Source organism: Plectropomus leopardus, chromosome 1, assembly GCF_008729295.1.
Source record: "Plectropomus leopardus isolate mb chromosome 1, YSFRI_Pleo_2.0, whole genome shotgun sequence".
Taxonomy (NCBI): Eukaryota; Metazoa; Chordata; class Actinopteri; order Perciformes; family Serranidae; genus Plectropomus; species Plectropomus leopardus.
This window is the reverse complement of record NC_056463.1, coordinates 13973882-13997335: the sequence shown is the minus strand read 5'-3', so window position 1 is coordinate 13997335 and position 23454 is coordinate 13973882. Positions and strand designations below refer to the sequence as shown.

The 23454-nt window shown below is 38.7% G+C and overlaps 1 protein-coding gene across 1 annotated transcript in view; it reads left to right on the top strand.

Annotated features, from left to right (window-relative positions):
• Positions 1 to 275: 275 nt before the first annotated feature.
• The window catches only part of pla2r1 (phospholipase A2 receptor 1), a 33910-nt gene continuing 10731 nt past the window's right edge, over positions 276 to 23454 (top strand). Inside the window, exons 1-23 of the mRNA XM_042492985.1 lie at positions 276 to 596; positions 2632 to 3012; positions 3176 to 3349; positions 4689 to 4853; positions 5120 to 5233; positions 6105 to 6254; positions 6552 to 6746; positions 6848 to 7011; positions 8375 to 8485; positions 10937 to 11049; positions 11136 to 11305; positions 11411 to 11619; positions 12549 to 12694; positions 13873 to 13957; positions 14045 to 14180; positions 14272 to 14307; positions 15987 to 16147; positions 17423 to 17487; positions 18766 to 18869; positions 18952 to 19088; positions 21346 to 21463; positions 21582 to 21721; positions 21898 to 22039. Of these exons, the coding sequence (XP_042348919.1) occupies positions 449 to 596; positions 2632 to 3012; positions 3176 to 3349; positions 4689 to 4853; positions 5120 to 5233; positions 6105 to 6254; positions 6552 to 6746; positions 6848 to 7011; positions 8375 to 8485; positions 10937 to 11049; positions 11136 to 11305; positions 11411 to 11619; positions 12549 to 12694; positions 13873 to 13957; positions 14045 to 14180; positions 14272 to 14307; positions 15987 to 16147; positions 17423 to 17487; positions 18766 to 18869; positions 18952 to 19088; positions 21346 to 21463; positions 21582 to 21721; positions 21898 to 22039 (3364 nt within the window). The 5' untranslated portion in view covers positions 276 to 448. The remainder of the gene's footprint in view (positions 597 to 2631; positions 3013 to 3175; positions 3350 to 4688; positions 4854 to 5119; positions 5234 to 6104; positions 6255 to 6551; positions 6747 to 6847; positions 7012 to 8374; positions 8486 to 10936; positions 11050 to 11135; positions 11306 to 11410; positions 11620 to 12548; positions 12695 to 13872; positions 13958 to 14044; positions 14181 to 14271; positions 14308 to 15986; positions 16148 to 17422; positions 17488 to 18765; positions 18870 to 18951; positions 19089 to 21345; positions 21464 to 21581; positions 21722 to 21897; positions 22040 to 23454) is intronic.

Sequence of the window (23454 nt, the reverse complement as noted above, 5' to 3'; positions counted from 1 at the left end):
CAAAATCTGTCAGTGGGGGCCATCATAAAATTGTGCACTGGAGCCCGTCAAAACTATCTTACGCCACTGATTCAATCACCTTAAAAAGTGCAGTCTATCTATCTATCTATCTGTCTAGATATCAATCTATCTATCTATCTAATTATCTGTCTGTCTATGTTTCTGTATTTGTGTATTGTATATTGGAGCCCGTTTGTTCGGTGTAAATAAAGTTTTATGGCTCGGGCCCAGTGAAAACAGGCGGCAGGAATGCAGCTTCAGTCCGGAGAGCAGCAGCAGCTCCTCCGTCAGACGTGACGTCGCTGGTCCCCCACTGAAAAACTCTTCTCGGCACAAACTTTTCCATGAAGGCAGAAAAACACAACGAGCCCCCAAATACTCCTCTCTGTGACCGGGAGCCTCGGCATGTGCGGACATTTGCACTTCAACTCCGCATCCCGCCGTCGAAATGTTAATGCAGTCGCGTCGTTTTGTGGACTCGGGGGCTGCTGTTGTGGCGGCTGTTTGTGTGGCTGTGTTGTTGGCGAAAAGCTGCCTGTGTGTCACCGAGGAGGACGATGAAGTGCTGGAGAAAAACCAGCTTATGGAGTTTTACAGTAAGTTCAATCATCTGGCTCCAGCTGTCCTTTTTTTAAAAAAAATAATGTTAATGAGCTTCTGCAAAGTAAGCTCACACTGCACCCTGTGCTTTTAACACGGTAGATAATTATATAACTATACAGAGAAGTGTATGAGGGAGTAGAGAATGCAACATGTCATTGTGCTGATCTTACCGTGATTGAAATTTAACTTTTACTTTAATTCCGTAGTTTCCTGAGGACCCCAAACTAACTTTGAGTCCCCTTGTTGAGCCCCACTGCTGCAGCCTGGCTCATGTTACCAACAGTCATGTTTATTATCTGTGAAAAAAAAGTACTGAAGACAAGCATGTACTTTCCTTGTTGTCTGTCCCCAAGGTGAATTCTTAAAAGCAAACATAAATTAAATCAGAAAAAGTCCAAATATAGATGTTTACCATGCAGCTCAGAATAAACAGCAGCCCGTTTAACTGTTTGCAGCAGAGCTGATCAGTTGACCTCAGTCAGTCAGTTAGTGGAGTGATAATCAATGAAAATAAATCAGTTTATCAATGAATAACGTCATGCATTCAGTGATTGCAGCTTCTGTTATGTGTGGATATGCTCATTATCTGTTTTCTATCACTGCATGTTGAATTAGACTCAGTAAATGGCCCATATTCTTTGGTTGTCATCATTTTTGTCTGTTCACTGTTATTGTAAATTGAAAACTTTTGGGTTCTGGAAAGTTGGTGGACAAAGCAGGCGATTTCAATCTCAGTGCTGAGAAATTGTGAGATATCGTATATGCTAAAAATTAAATAACTGATTAATCTTTTAAATAATTAAAAGATTATTTCAATATGATAATAAATGTTTTTTGCATTCCTACAGCAGCTCACCATAATCATGAACTCATTTTGTCCACATCAGTTGTAAACACTCTCTTCTCCCCCTCAAATACTGTAGGCTTTAGTAGCATCTAGCAGTGAGGTTGTAGCCAACTTTAATTTGTACCGTGTGCAAAGTGTGTAGGAGAACTGCAGTGGTCAATGTGAAAAAATGAATGGCTGGATTTAGAGCCAGTGTTTGATTTGTCTGTTCTGGGCTACTTCAGAGCAAGATGGCAGCCTGTGTTGCAGAGAACCCGCTCCGTATGTAAATGACTCATTCTAAGGTTACCGAAACACGACAGTTATTATTTTTATTTAAAAAAAATACTTCAAACATAGTTATGAATATTATATACAATCACTGCCAATAGATGCCCCTAAATCCCACACACTGGTTGTTGTGTGAAGTTTAGTTCACTCAAATATAAACACAGAGGACACTGAAAATACGCCTCTAATACACACTTTCGTTATTCCTCTCCAGTGTGCAGTAGTGACATGAAGGGACAGATTATTCTTCCTTTTCATCAGTGACATTTGTATATATTCAGTGTAAATCCTCTGTTTTGTTATTGTATCCAGTTACATGAAGATGTTTATTGGTTTTGGAAGACAAAAAGATTTGCATCCCACTGTGGTGGTCCGCTGTCATACGATATGTGACCTTTTCACCACAGGATAACAAGTTGAGTAAGACTTAATGTAGTACTCAATAAATGTATACATTGCTTTATTCTTCAATATTTATTTAAATGGTGACAGAGACATCTCATTGATTAATAAATCTTTATCAGGCAAACTATAACTCACTTTTTTCTAATAACTCATGTGAGGCTTCGGGAATAATTCAAGTTTTAATAACTAAATCTTGCTGCCAAAATTAAACTATTCAGTTATATAGCATATGATGAGAAACAACAGGACAAACACAGTATCTCAGTTTTGACCTTGTGCCAAATAACCATGAAAGTAGCAGAGGTATTTTACTTTTATTTTGGTCAAATTAAAGACATTTCCACCACAAATCAATGCAGAAAATGAGCAAGTGGTTCAGTTTATTTAATGTTTGTGGCTAAAAACTTCTCATCAGTTGCTCTCTTCCTCCTCTGTGTCTCTCACCCTTCTTCTCTCCACACCTCCTCCTTTCCTCTCCTCCTTGTGTCTCATCCCTCTCTTTCTAGAAAAAGGTCTGTTTATCCTGGAGAGTGAGCCACTGAAACGCTGCATCACGGTCGATCGCTCTAACCTGGTGCTGGAGGACTGCGGGCGGCCCACGCGCCGCATGCTGTGGAAGTGGGTCTCCCGTCATCGCCTCTTTAATCTGGGCACCAGCATGTGCTTGGGCCTAAACATCTCTGACACAACGCAGCCTCTTGGCACGTTCGAGTGTGACATGGCCCTCCCCGTGCTGTGGTGGCGCTGCAATGGAAACATGCTTTACGGAGCTTCCCAGTGGAAGGTGGCTGTGGCTGGACGTCTGGTGGTGGTAAAGAAAAACTCCTATCATGAGTGGAAAAGGTACAACACCCCCCGAGAGGGGCCCTGCTCGTATCCATACGAAGGTAAACACCTGACATATCTCCTTCATGTTTCATGACTTATTTTCGTCTCTTTGTTGACAGTTGACACACTTACGCAACATAAAACAGTCATCTTAGTGTCTGTCTGACTTGTCTGCACATGTCGTTGTCATTTAAAATCATACGTGACACTTTTTATTTGCAGATACGCACACATTGTTGGGAAATGCGCATGGGATGCCCTGCGCTTTGCCCTTTAAATACAACAACAAATGGTACTCTGAGTGCACGACTGAAGGCCGCGAGGACCATCTTCAGTGGTGTGCTACCTCCACTCGCTACGATGAGGCCGAAAGATGGGGCTTCTGTCCCGTGCCAGGTAAACACAGACACACCAAAGCAAGAAAGGAGTATAAAGACTATACAGTCTGTAGTTTGTGGACACCTCCAGTTTTAACATCGTAATACACAAAGCCAGGCCCATAATGAAATGACTGTTTGGTGGGAACTGACATGCACAGAGCTGAAACTGAGCTCATCCAACATCTTTTGGATGAACTGGAAGTCAGACTGTGAGTCAGACCTCATCACCCAACTTGAGTGCTCAACTACAATACTCCTCCCTTGACTGAGTGACAGGAAATCCCTGCAGCCATGATCCAAAATCTTGTAGAAACAAAGCCTGTCCAGAAGACTGGAGGTTGTTTTAGCAAGATATTCATTTCCATGCTTTTGAACGGGAATGTTCAAGGATCACGTAAGGGTGTAGTGTCTGGGTGTCCACTTATGTTTTGCAGTGTTATGTGTAAATAAAAAATACATTTGTCATTGAAACATGTTTAAATAAAACTCATGTTTTAGATGGCAGTGTTTAAGATGGATACCATATACTGTGATCGCAACATTGATGTAATTAAAAGAAAACCTACTTATTCCTGATGTCATTATGACCTCAGAAAGATGTTGGACAGATGTTAGATTTTGGTAGGAAGGAAAATTGGGTTTACAATGTTTTAAATGTCTAACTAGGTTTTAGTCTCCATATCTTCCAACTGTTATTCTAAATCAGCATTACACTGGCATGAAATGTTTGTAAGACATTGGATTTTGGCTACACGCAGAGCTTAAAACCAACAAATATCAATGTCATCAGTCGTCAGTATTTTACATCAAGTTGTCATTGGCGTGATTAGACGTCCTGACACTGACTTCCTGATGTCACTAACTAAATTGAACCAAATATCAGTGTCAAGTCAAGTCAAGTCAGTTTTATTTATAGAGCCCATTATCACAAAACATGGTTTGCCTCAGAGGGCTTTACAGTGTACAGTGTGTGTCTAACAAACCATTAAAACTAGATATAATAGAAACCACAAAACAACAAGCAAACTAACTAACAAAAAAACAGCAATAGCAGCAGTCACAACCAGATCTGGTTAGTATTCAATTATTGTCTATATTTGTTACTCCCATACTTATGACTCTTAGCTTGCAGGTATACTGCTATTGAGTAGCAGCCCCTTACAAATACCTTTTAACACATGTAGTAGTCTCACCAATGGCAACATTAACTTTTCATACCAGGCTGAAATATCAGGGTGCTCCTTGTCTAACCATTTTTATAGTATTATGACAAAAAATTAAAAAAAAAAATGCACTTGTACCTGTGTTTCTTCTCAGATCTCTGCTGCAGTTTTAATTTGTGGCTTTCTGTACAGATTCCAGCTGTGAGCGTTTCTGGGAGTCAAACCAGGAGCTGCGTGCGTGTTACCAGTTCAACCTGTACACCATCCTGACCTGGAGTCAGGCGATGTCAACCTGCCAGGCTCAGGGAGGAAATCTGCTCAGCATCACCAGCCTGGCAGAGCACAGGTACATCAGAGGTAGGCATCTGGTAAAAAACGCATACAGGGACCTGTCAGCCGCTGAATAAAACATCCAACATTATATCCACGAACGCTACACTAGAACTACACTAGACCATACAGGCTCTTGCAGGTTTTGTTCAGTCATTCTATATTTATTTTATCAATATCTGCTCTCCTGATTATTTTTTATCCCACAGTGACGTGAGAGAACAGCTGATATTATTCCATGGAAATCAGATAAGATTTGTTGATGACATTCTTGTGTTTGTATCTTTTGGTAGATCGACTGGCAAGCGTCGGAGCGATGGTGTGGATCGGGCTGAACCACCTGAAGGATGGACGGGGGTGGCAGTGGTCTGATGGAGCACCTCTGTCACTGGTCAATTTCACCACAGGTACTGTTTATTTGTTTACAAAATCAGAATCTGGTTTGTAGTCAAGGTTTTTGCATACAAAAAATTAGCTTTGGTGTGTTGGTGCTTAACATAAAATGGGAAGAGAAAATGAAATGCAAAATAAAAGCATAAAAAGTATTGCAAAAATCAAGATATGAAATATATAAATATGAATAAATATGAAATATGTACAATATGTTATAATTAAAATAAAAGAACTGTCCAGTTTTTAAGAAGTAGCCGTTTGTGAAGAGCATCTTGCCTGTTGTCCGTGTGGCAAAATGAAAAATTCACGGGAAGGCTGTTCAGTTGTTGCTTACATTGAGGATCCAGCCCCCATCTAAAATGTTTAATTGTGAATGAGTGCATTGTGTCTCATTTTATTTTTATGCAAGAAAAATTCCCATTGGGGTTATGATTTGAGTCTCAATTTTAGTAAAAAAGTTCATTTTTACTAAAAAAAAAAAAAAAAAAAAAAGAATATGTGATTTATGTTGGGGTCTGCACCATACAAGCATGTTCCCTTAAATCTCTAATATCATTTCTAGGGCGGGCAACTCTGTAGCACCACAACGCTTCATTTATAATTGCTTGTTGTGACTAATTTTAACTTTATCTAAAAGTTGCACTTCCTGTGGTTTTGATATTGTACTTAGCCATATGACAATGTATATCATTTTTCAGTTAATTTCTGTAGCCCTACATTAGGGTTTAATGACGTAATTGTTAAACTGCACAATAATCAGTTTTTACAGAAACAGTAACAATTGTTTGGGGCTTTTTGGGGAGGATTCTCAACGATGATGAAGCAAGAGGAAGAAAACACCTGAGTTAGTAAAAAACATTAGTCCTGTCACTGTGTTCCCATCAGCTCTGCCTGCCAGCCCGCTGCAGGACAACGGACAGTGCGGCGTGTACAGCTCAGCCCATGAGGGTCACTGGCAGAGTCTTTCCTGTGAGTCCGCTCTGCCTTACATCTGCAAGAAGACGCCTAACGACACCCGGAGAGCCGAGCCACTGGGTGAGAGCATGCGCACACACAAACAAATGAATGTAGACCGCTTTCCTGCACCTTCAGAGGTGTCCTAGACTATAGCAGGGATGAATTATGAGTCAAAGTGCTAGACGCTCTTTTAGCTCTTTGTTGCTCTTGGCTTCAGCAGCTGCGCCGCACCTGGGGAGCGAACTTCTGACCTTTCTCTCTATTGAGCTGTTGGTGGCTAGACCAAAACAATGTCTGCTGTGAGTTTATGTTATTCTGGTCTGTCCCATTCTGATTTCTCCTCCTCTGCTCTCCCGATTCTTCTCCCTTGTACAGAGAACTGGCAGTATATCCACACAGAGTGTGCTAATGGCTGGTGGCCTCATAATGGTTTCTGCTACCAGCTGCTGTCTGAGGCAGAAGCAGGAAGCTGGCAGCAGTCGTCCCGGGCCTGTGGCTCTCAGGGCGCAAACCTCACCAGCATCCAATCCCTGTCTGAGGTGGAAATGCTGCTCAACCTCATGGCTAACTGTAAGCATCATCATATTAAGTTCTCTATGTTATAGACACTTTGGAGAAACACCAGGGGATACTGAATAGTATTTGTTTGTATGCATCCTCATGTGTTGCAGACTCTGGGGACAGTATGGAGGTGTGGATCGGTCTTTGGAAACCCGAATCGTCACCGACTGTAGAGTGGTCTGATGGCTCACCAGTAACTCTGACGCTCTGGCACCAGTATCACCCCCCTCACAACCTGACGGATGCAACACTCTGTGTCAAAGCAGACAGGAAGGTGGGAAACTCTGCGTTGGTCTTTTATGTAGAAACCCTCTTGAAGCTCAGTTAACAAGTGAGTGTAGCTCCTTAAAGATACAGTTGGTAACTTTTATTAAAAAAATCCTTGTGTCATATTTGCTAAACTGTTGTTATGTTCTGAAAGAAGTTCATGAGACAGATAATCTATGAAAACAAAATGTTTCTCCCCCTCATTGTGCTTTTTATGGACTGTGGAATTCAACCAATCAGCTGCGTTAAAGAGTTCAAATAGCCAGAAGAGAATGATTTTTTTTCACTGATTATCTGTTTATTTAGTGCTGTGTGGATATGTTGACTGTTTCAATTTATGTGAAAAAAAGTTATTTATTTATTAAAGTTACCAACTGTAGCTTTAGTTGTTTGGTCTTTATGTCCATCACAATTTTCAGGAGCCTCAGGTGATATCTTCAAATATCTCGTTTTGTCTGACTAGCAGTTCAAAACCCAATGAAATTCAATTAACTGTAATTTAAGACAAATAAGTGGGGCGGCAGAAGCTCATTCTGCAGGGACTTGGCTTGTGAGCCAGAGGGTTCATGTCCCTGTACGAACCAAACACTGATTGTAGCTGGAGAGGTGCCAGTTCACCGAGTACTGAACCCCCAACTAGTCCTGTTTGTGTGTGTGTCTGTATTTCGGGCCTGTGTGTGCAATGTTTTAGGATTATATTTCCACTTAAGGGGGAAAATAAGGAAATGCTTTCTTTCTGTCTTTTATAGCTCTCATTTGAATAGCTGGAACCATCAAATCCCTTTTAATCAAATGGTGATTAACTATTTATTAAAATAGTTGCCAATTCAGTTGCTTTCAATTAACTGATTAACCCTTTGATATCTCAGAAAATTGGCTTGTTTTCTTTCAAAAACACAGGATGGGGGCAATGAGAAACTTAACAAGAAATGGCTCAAAAATTAGTGAGAGATTAGTAAAAACTTTGAAAAAAATGACCTGAAAAAAACAATATCAACAAAATTATCTCAAGAAAGTGCAAAAGAAAATTTAATACATTTTTTTTCCTTAACCACATTTTAAATATATAATTAAGAGAATTGTTAATATATTTTCTCGCATTTTTTGCTTATATCTAATAATTCCCCCCAGCTAATTTTCAGATCATTTCCTTTTATCATCTTTTACTTTTGTTTTGCAGGACATTTCTTGCCAAGTTGCTGACTATGTTTTTCCCGTGTATTTGAAAGAATTCAAACCAATTTTCTCAGGTTTCAGAGGTTAAAATGCGAGTAAAGGGTGTCTGAATGCAGCACAAGAAAACTGATGTTTGTCCAGGTGTTAAAGGGTTAATCATGTAATCGTGTCAGCTCAAATCACTTCTTTCACAGGAGGGTAACTGGCTGTTAGTGTCATGTGATGAGCGACTGCCCGCTGTATGTAGGAGAGAAAGCCAGAATCCTGTTCATCAGCCTGAACCCTGGGATGAAGGTTGTCCTGAGGTACGAACATGAACACACACACACACACACACACACACACACACACACACACACACACACACACACACACACACACACACACACACACACACACATCCAGGTCAACATGTACTCAATGGTTTATGACAGACAGGGAAACCCTGCCAGGCAGTAACACTGTTCTGTATAGTAGCTCGACCTTTGACCGAACTCTGCAGTAGAATGGGATCAAATTACAAATATTACATGATTACACAACACTTAATCTTTTTAAATGCTCTCTAATAGGACTTTACTCATAATGTGGCTCAGCTCTATTATTAGAAACATGCAAAAGTCACATCAGAGTTCCTGTGGATCCCTAAAAAGTCTTAAAAGGCTTTGAATTCATTTATCTTAAAATAAGGCCTTAACTGGCATTAAAAAGTCAATCTTTCAAAATAATGGGTATCTTAAAAATCTAAATTTATGTAATTTAATTTGATTTAATTTATGAAATTCCTTTTGAATTAACATCACCAAAGTCATGTGTTATGTTACAATAAATATTTAAAAAGTAAGATAAAATTCCCCCTTATCTTAAGTAATTGGTTTTTGTTCCATCAAAACTTACTACTGTGAAATTGGTCCTAAATTTCAACTCAAATCTTAAATCCCACTTGCCTTAAGTTGTAGGAACCCTGATCTACCAGCACGAGATGTCTGGTTTCACATTGTTCCATAAGGATCAACTCCGTTTTGGAAAAAGAAGTGCTGATGTCTCCAAAAAAGCAAGATATATGTAATTAGATTATTTTCCATAAAAATCTGATCTGTTGATTTGATAAAATTTAAACATTTTAGTTATTTCACCACATTCTGTATTAAAAAAAAAAAAAAAAGAGAGATCTACTTCCGATAGCATTTGAAGTTACGTGTGCTTACGTTTGTCAGGCAGATTTTGTGCTGTGCAGTGATACAATAGCTCCATACAGATCGGGACGTGCACCAGGCGGAGCCACACGCCCGCATCAGTTCAACTTTTGAGCAAGTTGCCCCCTCAGAAGCACAATGAGCTGATTCACTGGACTGCTGACGTATTGTCTGGCATTCATGTTGCTCCCTGAATCTGTTTACAAGAATATCAGACTCCTGAGTCATCGGGCAACTTCATGCCCTGGATCATGAGGCCGGGAATGGCCCTGAAGGCAGAACATAACATCAGTAGATCCAACAGTCTTTTTTGATTCCCGCTGGGGTTTTAGCAAACAGAAGTATATTCTCCACTTTAGTGTCTTTGTTGTCTGCTCTTCTAAATGTTTACTGTTGTGTTTTTTGTTGATAAAATGACTCAAGACTCTCTAGATATAAAGAAAGCTTGTCTCTTTGTAAATGTTTGTATAGGTGTCTGGACCCTATGTATATGGAGGATGGGGGGTTGATGGGTTATTGGGGTGAAGAGGGGGGGGCAAATTGACACCAGTTGTCAAAACAACCCCACCACTCCACCAAACACGCACACGCACACACACACACACATACACACACACACACACACACACACATAGATAAGCGCCACTCCAGATTAGGACTGGGTAGTTTTGAAGGTTTTCAACAGTTGTACCAAAATGATACATGAGTTTTGTCACTGGAAACTTTTAAAATACATTCACTTGAGAAATATGAACATGTATTTCTATCAGTGGTGTGGCTCTATGGATGATAGTATTTGACGGTCTGTTGGTCCACCATTTTGGTCCAGACTGAAATATCTCACCAACTAATTGTCCTATTGCTGTGACATCGTGTGTCATATTTTGAGCAAAAATATTTTCTTAAAAAAAACTAAAAAATCACTCAAGTCTTTGTCTTCTTTGTGTATCGAGCATTGTAATTGGCTGTCTAACACTATGATGTCACCACTAGAATAAGAAATTTCTCTCTCTGTCGCAGCTACACATAAAATTGATATAAAACCGATGCGGAAAAATTGAATCAAACGTTTTCTAAAAATCAGATCGTTGCAGTCGAGTCCTCGGCTGTTTTTAAATTATTTGGATTCTTCATCATATGTCTGATTTTATTTTATTTCAAAACCTCTATTAATGTACTTTACTTGATAATGTTTTAACCCTCCTTGCCAGGAACAGCATTGGCTTGGCGTTATGTTTTTGGGTTGTCCGTCCATCTGTTTGTCCCATTCTTGTGAAAATGATATCTCAAGAACACCTTGAGGGAATTTCAACAATTTTAGCACAAACGTCCACTTGGACTGAAGGATTAAATGATTAGAATAATGTGGTCAGAGGTCTTTGTGACCTCACAAAACATGTTTTACGCCAAAACTCAAGAATTCGTACGTTTGACTGGTTTATTGAGGCCTACAACCTCGGGCCAGTCATTCTACTTTCTATGCAATATAGAAAAAGCTGCAGCTTGAAATAAAACAAATGCAGTTTGATTTGTTGATTTTGTTATTTTTTGACACTGCAGGGCTGGAAGCGACATGGCCACTCCTGCTACACTGTGACTAGCCACGAGCAGAACTTTGAGGATGCACTGATGGGATATTACTGCAAGGCTCCTCTCCTCACAATGGAAAGCAGGTGGCTTATTAAGCAAATGATTTACTGTGTTTTATTCATGGAAACAATGAAGCCTCTTTCACCTCTCCTCTCCCTCGTGGCGGCAGGTTTGAGCAGGCGTTTGTCAACAGTTTGCTGAGCGAGAGCGGAGCCAACAGCAGCCGGTATTACTGGATCGGCATTGTGGACGAGGAGAAGAGGGGAGAGTACGGCTGGCTTCCTCACAATGGTTCCTCAGTGCCTCTCACCTTCACAAACTGGAACAAACACCAGCCAGGTGAGTTTTATGTTTTCTTATTATGAAAAAGTATATTGTAATTGTGTTTAATTGGGGATTTGGTTAATGTGAATCTACCTTCTCCTTTCCTTTTTCTTTCCTTAGTCAGTGCAGGTGGATGTGTTGTTTTGTCGGGTGGCCCGGCTTTGGGTCACTGGGAGGTGAAAGACTGCAAATCCCATAAGGCCTTTTCAGTGTGCAAGCAGAGCGTCAGCAGCTACCATGAGGTCCAGCTGCCGGAGCACCACATTGATGCCTTCGCCCCCTGTCCTCCAGGGTGGGAATCACACTCTGGACTGCTCCACTGTTTTAAGGTCAGATCACCCTCTTGTTTTCTCGTTGCTCCTCTCACTTCTTTGTCCCAATTCATGTTTTTGAGTCATCGTTTCATCTTTCTCTTCTGTCCTTATCTCTCCTCTTTAATCCAGATGCATCAGCTTGTAAGAGGGGAAACTTTTCATACGTCAGGCATGAGCCAAGAAATCACATGTGGCCCTAAAAACACTTAATGTAAAACTGGATTTTAAGGGCTTTACACACAATGACAGACAAACTTAATCGCATTTACACCTATAGGGAATTTATGTTTTTTATGTCCCCAAAGGTGAAAACTTTTTAAATAAGTTTTAAACAAAAAGTTTCCCATTTCAGTCATTTTTATTGCAGGAAAGTGTATTCTGTTAACTGAAAAAGCAATTGATTTTTATTATTCTAGAAGGCTACCAAAGGTTTAATTTTTATTTGCAGTATTAATAAATTATATAGTAAACAAAAAAATCTATATTTGGTGCCAGTGTATCAATACAATATTGTCACTTAAAATATCAAATTATGCTGTATTGATTTTACCCCTGTCAAGAAGTGAAACATACCCCTCACATTTTCCCAGAGCCCATGTTGATGCCTGCTACAAAAATAAACTGCACAAAAAATAATCATTTAACTTTAGAAGAGTTTAAAGAGAAATGGACATGGTAAGGTTCACCAGAAATGCATAGCAATGCTATAATGTAATGTTATTCTTTTGTCTGCCCCCTGTATACATAATATTATATGCTGGATTTGAAATTCTGACACATTATGCTCTTACCTGCCTCAATGAATAAAGAACCATTTTTGAAATCACTGAAAAATACACACGGAATATAAAAATATACAGAAGAGTAACACAAAAACTGTTTGATGCATCTAAATCCTTACTGACGTTGTTTGTTGTAGCTGACAGTGAGTGTTTCTCTCCCAGGTGTTCCACAATGAGAAAGTCCTGATGAAACGTTCCTGGGTGGAAGCAGACTTCTTCTGCCAGGCCCTTGGGGCTCAGCTGGCCAGTTTCCACCACTATGAGGAGCAGGTGTTTGTTAAGCAGCTCCTCAGTACCATGTTTGAAGGGTTGGTACAGCCCTCTGGGCCTCATCAGTGCAGGAATGTTTTGGGAACTGATAAATGTATCAGTTTAGGTGTTTTTATTTCATGTGCGTAGAGCAGCGGGTACACAATTTAATTACAGGCTCCTGAGGATGAAATGTGGTTTGGGGGAGTTTTATAATGTGTCTACAGATGATTACTTTTCTACAGGATGCCTCCAGTGAAAGAAACCACAATAAGTCGTGTAACCAAGAAATGAATTGTGAAATATCAAATTCCTGAATTGCAGTGTTTGGGCGATATGAAGATGTAAACAGTCAGATGAGAAATTTGTAAAGTGATTGGTCATTTTAGTCATATCTTAGGATGTTATTGCTAATAATAACGCTAAAAGTTTATTTGTGTTACACATTTGAAAATCTGTGTTAAAAGGTGTTTTACGTACAACAAATAATAAAATCAGATCATACAGGAGTTAAATCAATTAACGCAAAAACATAAGATAAAAATCTAGGATGTGCAGCTCATAAAACATGACACGTCAAACATCGAATCGGTTTTAAGACATGACTCAAAACAAGATCATGATTTAGTTAGCCTGAGCTCCTCAGGTAGATCATACCAGAGTTAAGCTGCCCTGATAGCAAAGGCACAAACACCTCGAGGGTTAAATCTACACGCACAGCAGATTCTTTCCATATTTTGTAGCAGTTGGAGCCTGTTAAGCCATTTCTGGTTTACACATTTTAAAAGACCATTGCTGTAGTCTAGTCAATAAGAGACAAAGGCACATGCAACAACCTCTGCAGCTTTACAACTTTAAACTTACTGTTTCGTGATTTTTTTTTTCAGATGATTAAAACAGTCTTGCTGATATGATTTTTTGAAATGGAGGTTGGGATAAAAAATACACCTAAGGTTTTGTTTGAGTTGCTGCCAAGATATAGTTAATTCTGTGCATGCATGTTTTGTGGGCCAGTGACAAGATTTTTTTTTTTCACAATTTAATTGGAATTTAATTGAAGAAATTTAGCATACAACCACTTTATCACGTGTTTTACATCTAACCAGAGAGGATAGTTTTAGTAAGCTTATTGGGAAGAAAAAGTTGCCAACATTGCTGACAAAAATTTTGTTTAAAACACTTGATCAGATGAACTTAAGTTGCAGTGTGTTTTTGTTGTTCTGCTCCTCTTTTTTAGAACAGAAGGTCGCTGGTTCTGGGTAGGTTTAAATAAGAGAGACCCTGAACATCTCGGAGCGTGGGAGTGGTCTGATAGTTCTCCTGTAAGTACGCTCACATGCCGTGTTTTTACACTCAGAAATATTAGTATAAATGCATGATGGTTTTGTTGTGTGTATGTTGTGGTGCAGGTGGTGACCTCCTTTATAGAGGATAAAAACGAGGAGGACGACAGGAGGGACTGTGCTGTGTACAGCGACCTGACCAATGTTCTCACGCCGCAGCCCTGTGACGCCAAACACGAGTGGATCTGTAAGCTGGCCAGAGGTAAACGTCCTCGTAGGACCACTCTCCACACAGACATACTGCACCCATATCAGTGCTGCATTACTTTATCAAACTCTGATTTATGTTGCAGGTGATAAACTGAGGAAACCCTACTGGTACACTGAGCGTAAGTGCAATTTTAATTTACTTTTTTATTGCTTCTGGCATACAAAAGCATTAATTGACACTGATTTTGAAAATATTGTTTATGTCTCTACAATTATATGATTCAAAGCAAGCTAGATAAAATATGGCATGGCAGGGTAAACAAGGCTACAAATGACTGCACTCAAAAGGCTTAGTTTGCAGTAATTACTCCACAGCATTCTTTCAGGAATTATTTAATTACAGGCTGACAGGTTTAGCATTTGGAAGAAAATGCTGACTGACCATTGAATCCACAATGAGAATGAAACCCTGAGTCTCAATGAGATTACCTGTATAAATAAAGGTAAAATAAATAAAAATAGAACCCAAAGCAAAACTAAACTAATTACAGTCAATCATACCAGTATTATAAATATTTTATTTAAGTTTTTTTTCCATTGAGAAAAGAAAAAAACATTGAGGTGGCAGAAAAAGGAACATTATTCACCTCCTCCCATTACTCCCCACACATGTAGGCGAGAGAGGGAGAAAAAGAGCAGTGTGCTCTGTTAAGTATGTTTCTGTGGTCGTCCTTTGATAAAATTATATTACATTATGAGAAGTACATGAAGACAAATATTCAGCTGAAAGTTAAAGTCAGTGAGGTGTCATGAGGGTCTTTGCAGAGCTGTGGTATAATCAAGGAAGGGTTGCCAAATCTGTTTAAATCTCCCTGCTTTCCCTGACATCTCATATCGAATTTTCTCCATGTATAAAGTATTAGAGAACTCCGTAAGCCAGGTTTCAAAACAGGGGGATATCTCTTTGTTCCAGACTTTGAGGATAACTTTCTTTGAGATGAGCTTATTGTAAAGACTTGACACCGTTTAGTCGGACTGCAGTGACAAGCATTAAACAGCTTTAATCTGCTGGTCTGTGACAACAGAAACACAAAAACATCTGCTAAAGGACTGCCAATTACTGTCTAACCAAAAATGTAACATTTCTTTGGACACTGTTAACCCTTTACAGCCAAACTAAGAAATGCCCTTGCAAAATACACATTATTTTTTATATTCCAGTATACTGCACTGTAAAAAGTGCAAAAGTCAATTTAATATAACAGAAATCTGAAACTAAAAGTAACTGTGTACACAAATATGTAAAAATAATTATGTATGTATGTATGTATGTATGTATGTAATAATTATAATAATTATGATAATAAATAAAAATAAATCTTGTAAAAGAATAAAAATTGGTATAAAACATATGCTAAAAATTGCCAATGCAATATAAAAAAATTTGAAAATAGAAGTAACTTCAGAATAAAGATAAATATCAAAAATGTGTAAAATGTATTATAAAAAAAGTCAATTTAATATAGAAAAACTGACTAGAATTACAGTATATTCGAAATACTAAAATAAACATTTGTATAAAATGAAATTGGGTTTTGCCAAGTTTTTTGAAAAAGCAATTTGATCGCAAAAAATTTCAACCATGTGGCAACAACGGCTGTTAGAGGGTAAAACTTAAAGTAGCAACTGAGTCAACTGTATTTCTGCAGTTTGGAATGGCGTCATTAGATGTGAAACAGCATCTGTCAGTCAGCAGTTAGAACTTTAATTATTTATTCATTAAAACCACCAGTATTTTGAAATGGTATTGCTTGAAAATGTATATGAAAGTATAATTGTCTGCCTGGCTCCCCCACAGAGAGCGAGCCCTGGGTGTTTTACCGTGGAGCTGAGTACCTGCTGGCGAAGCAGCCCTTTAACTGGGACACTGTCTCTCTGGCCTGCCAGATGATGGGAGCTTACCTGGTGTCCATTCACTCCAGAGAGGAGCTGCACTTTATCAAGGAGCGCTTGCGGCGGGTCTGTTATTGCCAGTGCTTTATTTCCCTGTGACATAACATGCATATACATTTTTGTCAATATCCACTTTTTAAACTGGACATGGCGGTGAATTTCATAAAAATATAAACCCTAAGATATTTGGCAGAATCAAAATTTTATGGTATAATTATGGTGGCTAAAATGATAAAAATTCCAAAAGATAATATTACATATGCAGCAAAAATTTGTATGATATAATTGTGATAACCCATATTACTGTAACATTTTATGAAAATGTATTGACTCAGTAATGATTGATAATAATTTAATTTAATTTCAGTAATAATTTTAAAGGTCTAATTTATTCTGCAGTCTCCCTTTTAAAACATTATTCATTATAAAACATGCAATATGCAAAATGTCTTTTTGTCTTAAACACATTAATATCTATTTTACAGCTTATTCATTCAGAAATAACAATTTTGACATATTTTAAAAGACAAAAATAACTATTTATAACTATAACTTAACAAAAAAAAAACAAATCTGAAATTAGTTTGTTCCACATTAAAGTAGTATTATAGCCGTGGAGATACAAAAAGAAGCTTCAGTGTTTTTGTGAATAAATCCTTACCTTCCCTTTACCTCTCATACCATGAGTTTAGGAGGAAAAACTTCTGACATTCACTTTTGCTCCCACCATCTACGTGCAGTGATCACACTGATGCCAGGTGCACTGAGACACAAACACTTGTTATGTTGTCATTGAGCAGGAGCGCAATTTCACACAGGAGCACACAGTCAAAGACATCTGCTTAATTACAGAGACTCTTCTCCACTGAATGGCCCAATAAGGCCATTCTCCTAACAGTTCACACACGCTTACACACACACACACACACAGTGAAAAACAAACACGTGCATGAACACAATACACTCTCATACAAACTCAAGTGTTTACAGACACACTTCGAGCAAGTGGAAACGTACCTCATATGCGGACACTTTCACGCTCGAGTGCCTACACACACACACACACACACACACACACACAGGGAGTTAGAGAAAGGCTGTTTTTCAGCAGTGGCCTTTTGGACCACACAAAAGAAATCTCTTGTGGTGTTGAGGCTTGTGAGGGGATAAAGGAAACAAAACAAGGCGATGAAAGAGGCGAAGCACGGGCCAAGGAGAGCGGCTGAATGGACGCTTATGTCAGAGAGACTCTGAAAAGCTGATCTTCCTGCCCAGTGAGGAGGATTGTAAAAGTGAAGTAAGCTCCTTTTCATTTCTGTTCCTTTCACTGTGTCTCCTCAGCTCTCCCTGGGCCCGACCGACTGGTGGATCGGCCTGTCTGTTGACGGGCCTGGAGAGGAGGTCAGGTGTGTGTGCCTGGAGTTTAACATTTCCTGTCGCTGCTATTGATCCTAATGAAGCAGTCGAAAGATGTTAAGTAAAGAAATGTTGATGTAGTTACAACCAAGGGTCCTGTTTCACAAGAGAAATTTGGGAGCATTGCTTGCGTACTAGTTGCAAATGGTTGCATGTGCGGCTCACAGGTGCAGTGTTGTAATCAGTGAAATATGTCAAAGTAAGCCAGAGGTAATGATGTAATGTTGCATATCAATCAATCAATCAATCAATCAATTAGTCACTATTTTTGTATAGCATTTTTAATACAAGAAAAACTGTGATACACAGTGCTTTATACAATAAAGCCAGAAGCCCCCCCGGTTTAAACAAACTCACGCAGCCAAAACAACTGATGGATCAGCTGATTGATGGGAGGGAGTCAGCTGATAGATCACGTGATTGTTTTACATGCATCCGAATTGCATTCTCATTTCAGGGCGCCCTTTACAAACTGCTTTACTGTTGCTGCTTCCTCTGCTAGCCACTATGCAGCCTGCCTCCACCCCAGCTGTGTCTGACTTATCAGTGTTAATTGAATTTTATTAGCACACAAGATGTGATAGAAATAAATAATAAAAACATTAAAAAAAACTAAACAAACAAAAAAGCAAACATAGTGCTCATAGTGAAAACCTCCCCTGTAGAATTTACAGTCTGTTCAAATACTGAAGGTATTTCTCTCCTTAACATGACAATGTAACAGACAAAGAAGAAGTTATAATAATCATAAATGGAACAGACACATAATCACAGTTCACACATTTACTACAGCACAGGTGTTTTTTGTGTTAGACTTTAAATGAGAATAATGATGGGCAAGTTTTAGTAAATTGAGGACTGGTGACTGCTCTGGTGCACTTGCTCTGCCTTTGGGTTTCCATGTTGGCATGAGGAAGGGCAGAGAGGTCAACAGCACAGAGCCATACCGCCAAATTATCATACTGGGAATGGAAATAAAATTTTCTTCGACTGAAGTGGTCCTGACAAAAATATAACAAGACGCAGAGCTCAGCTAAAAAGGAAAAACAGGCTCCAGGCGTTTCCAAATAGAAAAAGAAATCTAACAAGTAGAACTCAAGATTTTTATAAACAATTTGAGTGTCTAAGCAAACAAAAACAAAAAGCTTTTACTGAGTTACTCTTCTACTTCTTTACACAAACAAGGCGCGGTAGAGGCTTGTGGGAAAGGTTACGTCTGGACATCATCTAGGGCCATTTATTAAATGTATTTTTGTGTTTCTTTGCAGGTGGAGCGACAAGACGGAGGTAGACTTTCAGAACTGGGCAGAGGGGAGGGCCGGTGGTGCCCCGAGGACAAACAGGTTGTGTATCACAATGTCCTCTTCATCAGGTAAACATATTTAGAAACCCTCACTGATGCATGTTAACTTGCACATGCTACAGTGTGTTGAGGTTTTCCTGGTATGTCGCAGGAAAATGGTCGCCGAGTAAGTGCAGCGATCTCCACGGCTACGTTTGCAAGAGGAAGACTGTGTCTGTGGTGGAGACTCCCAGGGAGCCGCACTACATCGGAGGATGTCCGGAGGAATGGCTCTACTTTGGCCACAAGGTTCGTTTGGACACGCACATGCATACACACTGTTAAATCACTGATTTATGACCCATGTTAAAGACTAAAGCAACGAAACAAAAACTGTGGAACTATATGTATGTGTTGTATGTGACATAATCCATGATTTTCTGGTGGCTTATTTTGACATTTGTTTATAATTTGCTAGTGTTTTATTGTTTTTGGAGACAAAAAAATCTAAATTAAGGCGGTAGGGTGGAGCTGAGCTGGGTGCAGCAGCAACAGCCATCATTTATGTGTGTTTTTAACCTGTCAGTCAAGTCAAACACTTAAAAATACTTTCTCATTGAATCTTAATTAAACACGTTGGTCACATATTAGTAAAATTGGTAAAATGAGATATTTGATTCTTGTGGGGAAAATAAAATAACTTAACGACATAACACTATACTTTAACCCCCTATTAAGCATTTATAGGCGGTACATAAATAAAATGGTTTTATAGTCATTTAAAATGTCATTTAAAATGTAGCTGTGAGCAGATAAAAGCAGGTTGGGGTGTAGGTTGGGGTTTAAACAAATAATTAATGAAAATATAGTAAAACAGTTGTAGAAAAAAAGTATTCTGAAGAGAAATTATAATTGTTAAAATGTGTTAATCTACTTATAACTACATGATAGTGTGGTATAAACTAATTATTCACTGTCTTTATATGACTTAAAAATGATACACTGGGGCATTAAAATAAAGTGTTACCACTTTAAATTATACAATTCTTCTGTTGTAACAATGAAAACTGCATAAAAGAAGCTCATTTTACCCTGTTCTCTTACTTCTCTAAATTCCCAAATTCCCATCTGGGGTTTAAGCAGGATGTTTTTGTTTGCATTCACTGTTCTTGAGTGAGTTATGTTGACAATTTCTGACAAACCCCCTGCTGATGAAGCTGAGTCAATCTCACTGAAGAGCAAAACCAGTTGATCTTCTTTTAAATCATCCAAATCAGTATTAGATTTCAAAATTTAGTCTCCCTTAAAATATGAATATGGATATATGGATAGATATGGACGAGTAATGTAGATGCTAGTAAAACTACAATATTGGGTGATAAAAGAAAGATTTTGAAGTTATTTTCCTTTGGTAGCATGTAAAATCTTTTCAAATTAAAATTCTAGTGTGTAGGATTTAGTGGCATCTTTTGCGCATGTAGGAGAACTACGTTGGCTGAGTAAAAAAATGCAAATGGCCCTATCTAGAGCAAGTGTTGGATTTGTCCGTTTTGGACAGAGACGACATGGAGTCTGTGGGAGAGGACCAGCTCCATATGTAGATATAAATCACTTATTCTATATGGAGGACTGTACGTGCCACTGTTAGACAGAGCGTCCAGACAAAAGGAAATGTCCTTGAGGAAATAAAGGGGGAGGCAAATAGGGAAAATAATACATAAATAAATGTGTAAATAATTACACAAATAAATACATTTAAACATAAATAAATAAAGATGTAAAATGGGAAATTAAATAAATAGGGGAATTTATACTCAATGTGGAAAATAGTATATAAATAAATGGTAAATCAATATGAACATGAATAAATTCGTAAAAAAAAAAAAAAAGAAAATTAAATGGGAAATGAAATAAATATTGTCAATAAATAAATGAAAATGCCCAAAATGGGCATGGAGATGGACATTCTTTACTGTTTACTATCAAGATGAGACCTGCTGATGTTGAATAGATGCAGTCTTGTATCATCGACCTGCATGTTAAACAGAATGGAAAGCCTTGTAGCAATGTCTGTCCTTTCCTTGATCATAAAATATGGAAAAAAGAATAATTACGATATTTAATGCCTTCATTAGAGTGACAGGAGATGAGGGCAGTGAGAGAGATGAGAACAACATGAAACAAAGTTCCCCGCAAACTCAAACTGTCGACTGCCACAAGGGCACTCCTATCAAACTCGTCTTAAAGTGGACGTTAACGTGCTTTTTCCAGCTACACAGGATGTAACGAGTGAAGATGTTAATGTTTTGTGTAAAGTAACATGGTTTTCCTCAAATTTAATCATAAGAAGCAGAACTCTTGTCGATTCATAAAAGCTGCCAAACATTGTTCTTGTTTCACCAGTAACATGACATCATGTCCTTCTCTACATGATTACATGCTTGGCTTTTTTTTAACAGTGACTCTCGACCTCTCCAAACAACAGTCCCGGTGTTTATTTTGGAATAATAATTTGCATTTCACAATGTGATATTCATGTTTTGTTTGTGTGTGTGTGTGTTGGCAGTGTCTCCTGCTTCACCTCCCTGACAGCCCAAAGGATGGGAAGAGTTGGAAAGATGCCCAGTCCATCTGCTCCTCGTTCGGTGGAACGCTGGTCGCTGTAGAAGACGAGATTGAACAAGGTAGAGGCGAAGTGAGCTGCACAACCGTCCGATGAATCACTTTGTTTTTGTGATGTCAGAAAGGAACACTGTTGTGTTTTTATTTTTATTTCCTTTTGTCATGTCATCATTTCTGCAGCCTACATCACCATGTTGCTCCAGGGAAGCGCCGTGGGTGTGTGGATCGGACTGCGAGATGAGGACACCATGAGATGGACCAATGGGAAATCAGTCAGCTTCACCAACTGGTCCCCAATTGAACCAAAGAGCTACCTCACTGTAAGACCCTGTGGATACATCAACTCACTGTTAGCGGCACATATGACAGAAGTTTAGTCTTTGTAATCAGATGTTTCTAACCAAAATGCTCCTTTGGTAAGAAAAATCTGCGTTTTGTGCACATTCAGGTGTCTCTCTTATTTCTGTGTATTCATGTGTGCTTTATGTACTCACAGGAGGACGAGTGGCTCACTGGATTTGCTGATGAGCCGCTGTGCACCGTTCTGTCCAACAACCACAACTTCCACCTGACAGGGAAGTGGTACGATGAGAAGTGCAGTGAGAGTGGGTATGGATTTGTTTGTCAAAAACCTCAAGGTGAGAATCCCTCAATTTCTTTATATTTTGTTTTATTGTGTCACTGTCTGTCTGTCATCGTCTCTCCGACTCTTTTTCAGCATGTCTGTCTGTCTCTTGCTGTCAAACCACTCCAGCTCTCTGATGCTGAACGGTCTCTTATCTTCTCCTATAACTTTTTCTCTTTGCTGTGTCGAAGTAGAATCGAGAGTGCTGACAAGTGTTTTCTTTCCTGACAGCCGCAGTGTGAAACTGGCCCACAAATAGAGAAATATGAACAAAACTGAAAAAACTTTACAGACATATTGTTAAATACACAAAAAAATAGAAAACACAATGAAATTTAAAGGCACATTACAGAGTACCTTAAAGTAAACTGCAAATAAAAAATCAAATAAAAATAAAAAATGCAAATAAATGCAAATAAAAAAATCATCTTTGTTGATCACCAGTGTTTTAACCTTTCTCACCATGTAGCAGTGACTCACAAGTGTACTGTGACATCACTGTTGAGTGTGGTTACAAGTGCAACAAAGCACACCTAAGGGGTGCCGTAAAATCATATTGAAATTTTGTCATACATGGATACTTTAAGACTGTGACACTTTCACTCCACGGAGGGCTCTACAGCATCTGCACTCTGATGTTACTTACTGTGTCTTTAAAAGAAATTTCTGGCTGGCTGGTGTGTTTTCCATAAATGTGGACATTGTGACCAACGTAGGGCTTGTTTCTCCAAGTCTAATTTGTTATTTATAACTGTTACGTTTTTTAAAAGTAATGTGATTACTTATTACTTCATGTCAACAGTTATGTATTACAGTACTCGTTATATTATTTTTCCGTTACACTTGGTAATTGCGTCCTTTCTCCACAAAATTCAGATTTTCACATGTTCCATGTGCGTATGTCAAGGTAATCTTTGGTAAGCACAGCTAAGGAAAGGTAGCTTGCTAATTATTATTATTATTTTTATTATTTTTTTACATTCGGTCTTCTGCTGCCTGTGGATGGTATTTTTGTGGAGATAGTCAAAGGCAGTCCTCTGCAGCCGAGGAGGGCTCAGCTTTGGTTCAGTGTATTTCCACAAGCGTCACGTTGTTGCACTGTCAGTGTATCAGGACATGTTTTTCACAGTGGAAAAAGTCTTAGTACCACAACCTGGAACAATAATGTTCCTGTCATAATAGTAGTTAGCCATAATTGCAGTTTCAGGTGGCTGTTTTCTGTATTTGCTTTTGGTTAGACTTGCACTTGCAATAATTCATGTAAAAATCATGTTTATTTGGGAAGATGTCAGAGGCTCACAAAGCTTGCACCAATATCCTTGTTTCCTGTATCCTGAAGTGCAAAGTTAGCATGAACCATAGAAACACAATGGCTACATTTATGGGAAAATATGGTTGAAATATATTTTCCTTTGATTAAAAAAATAC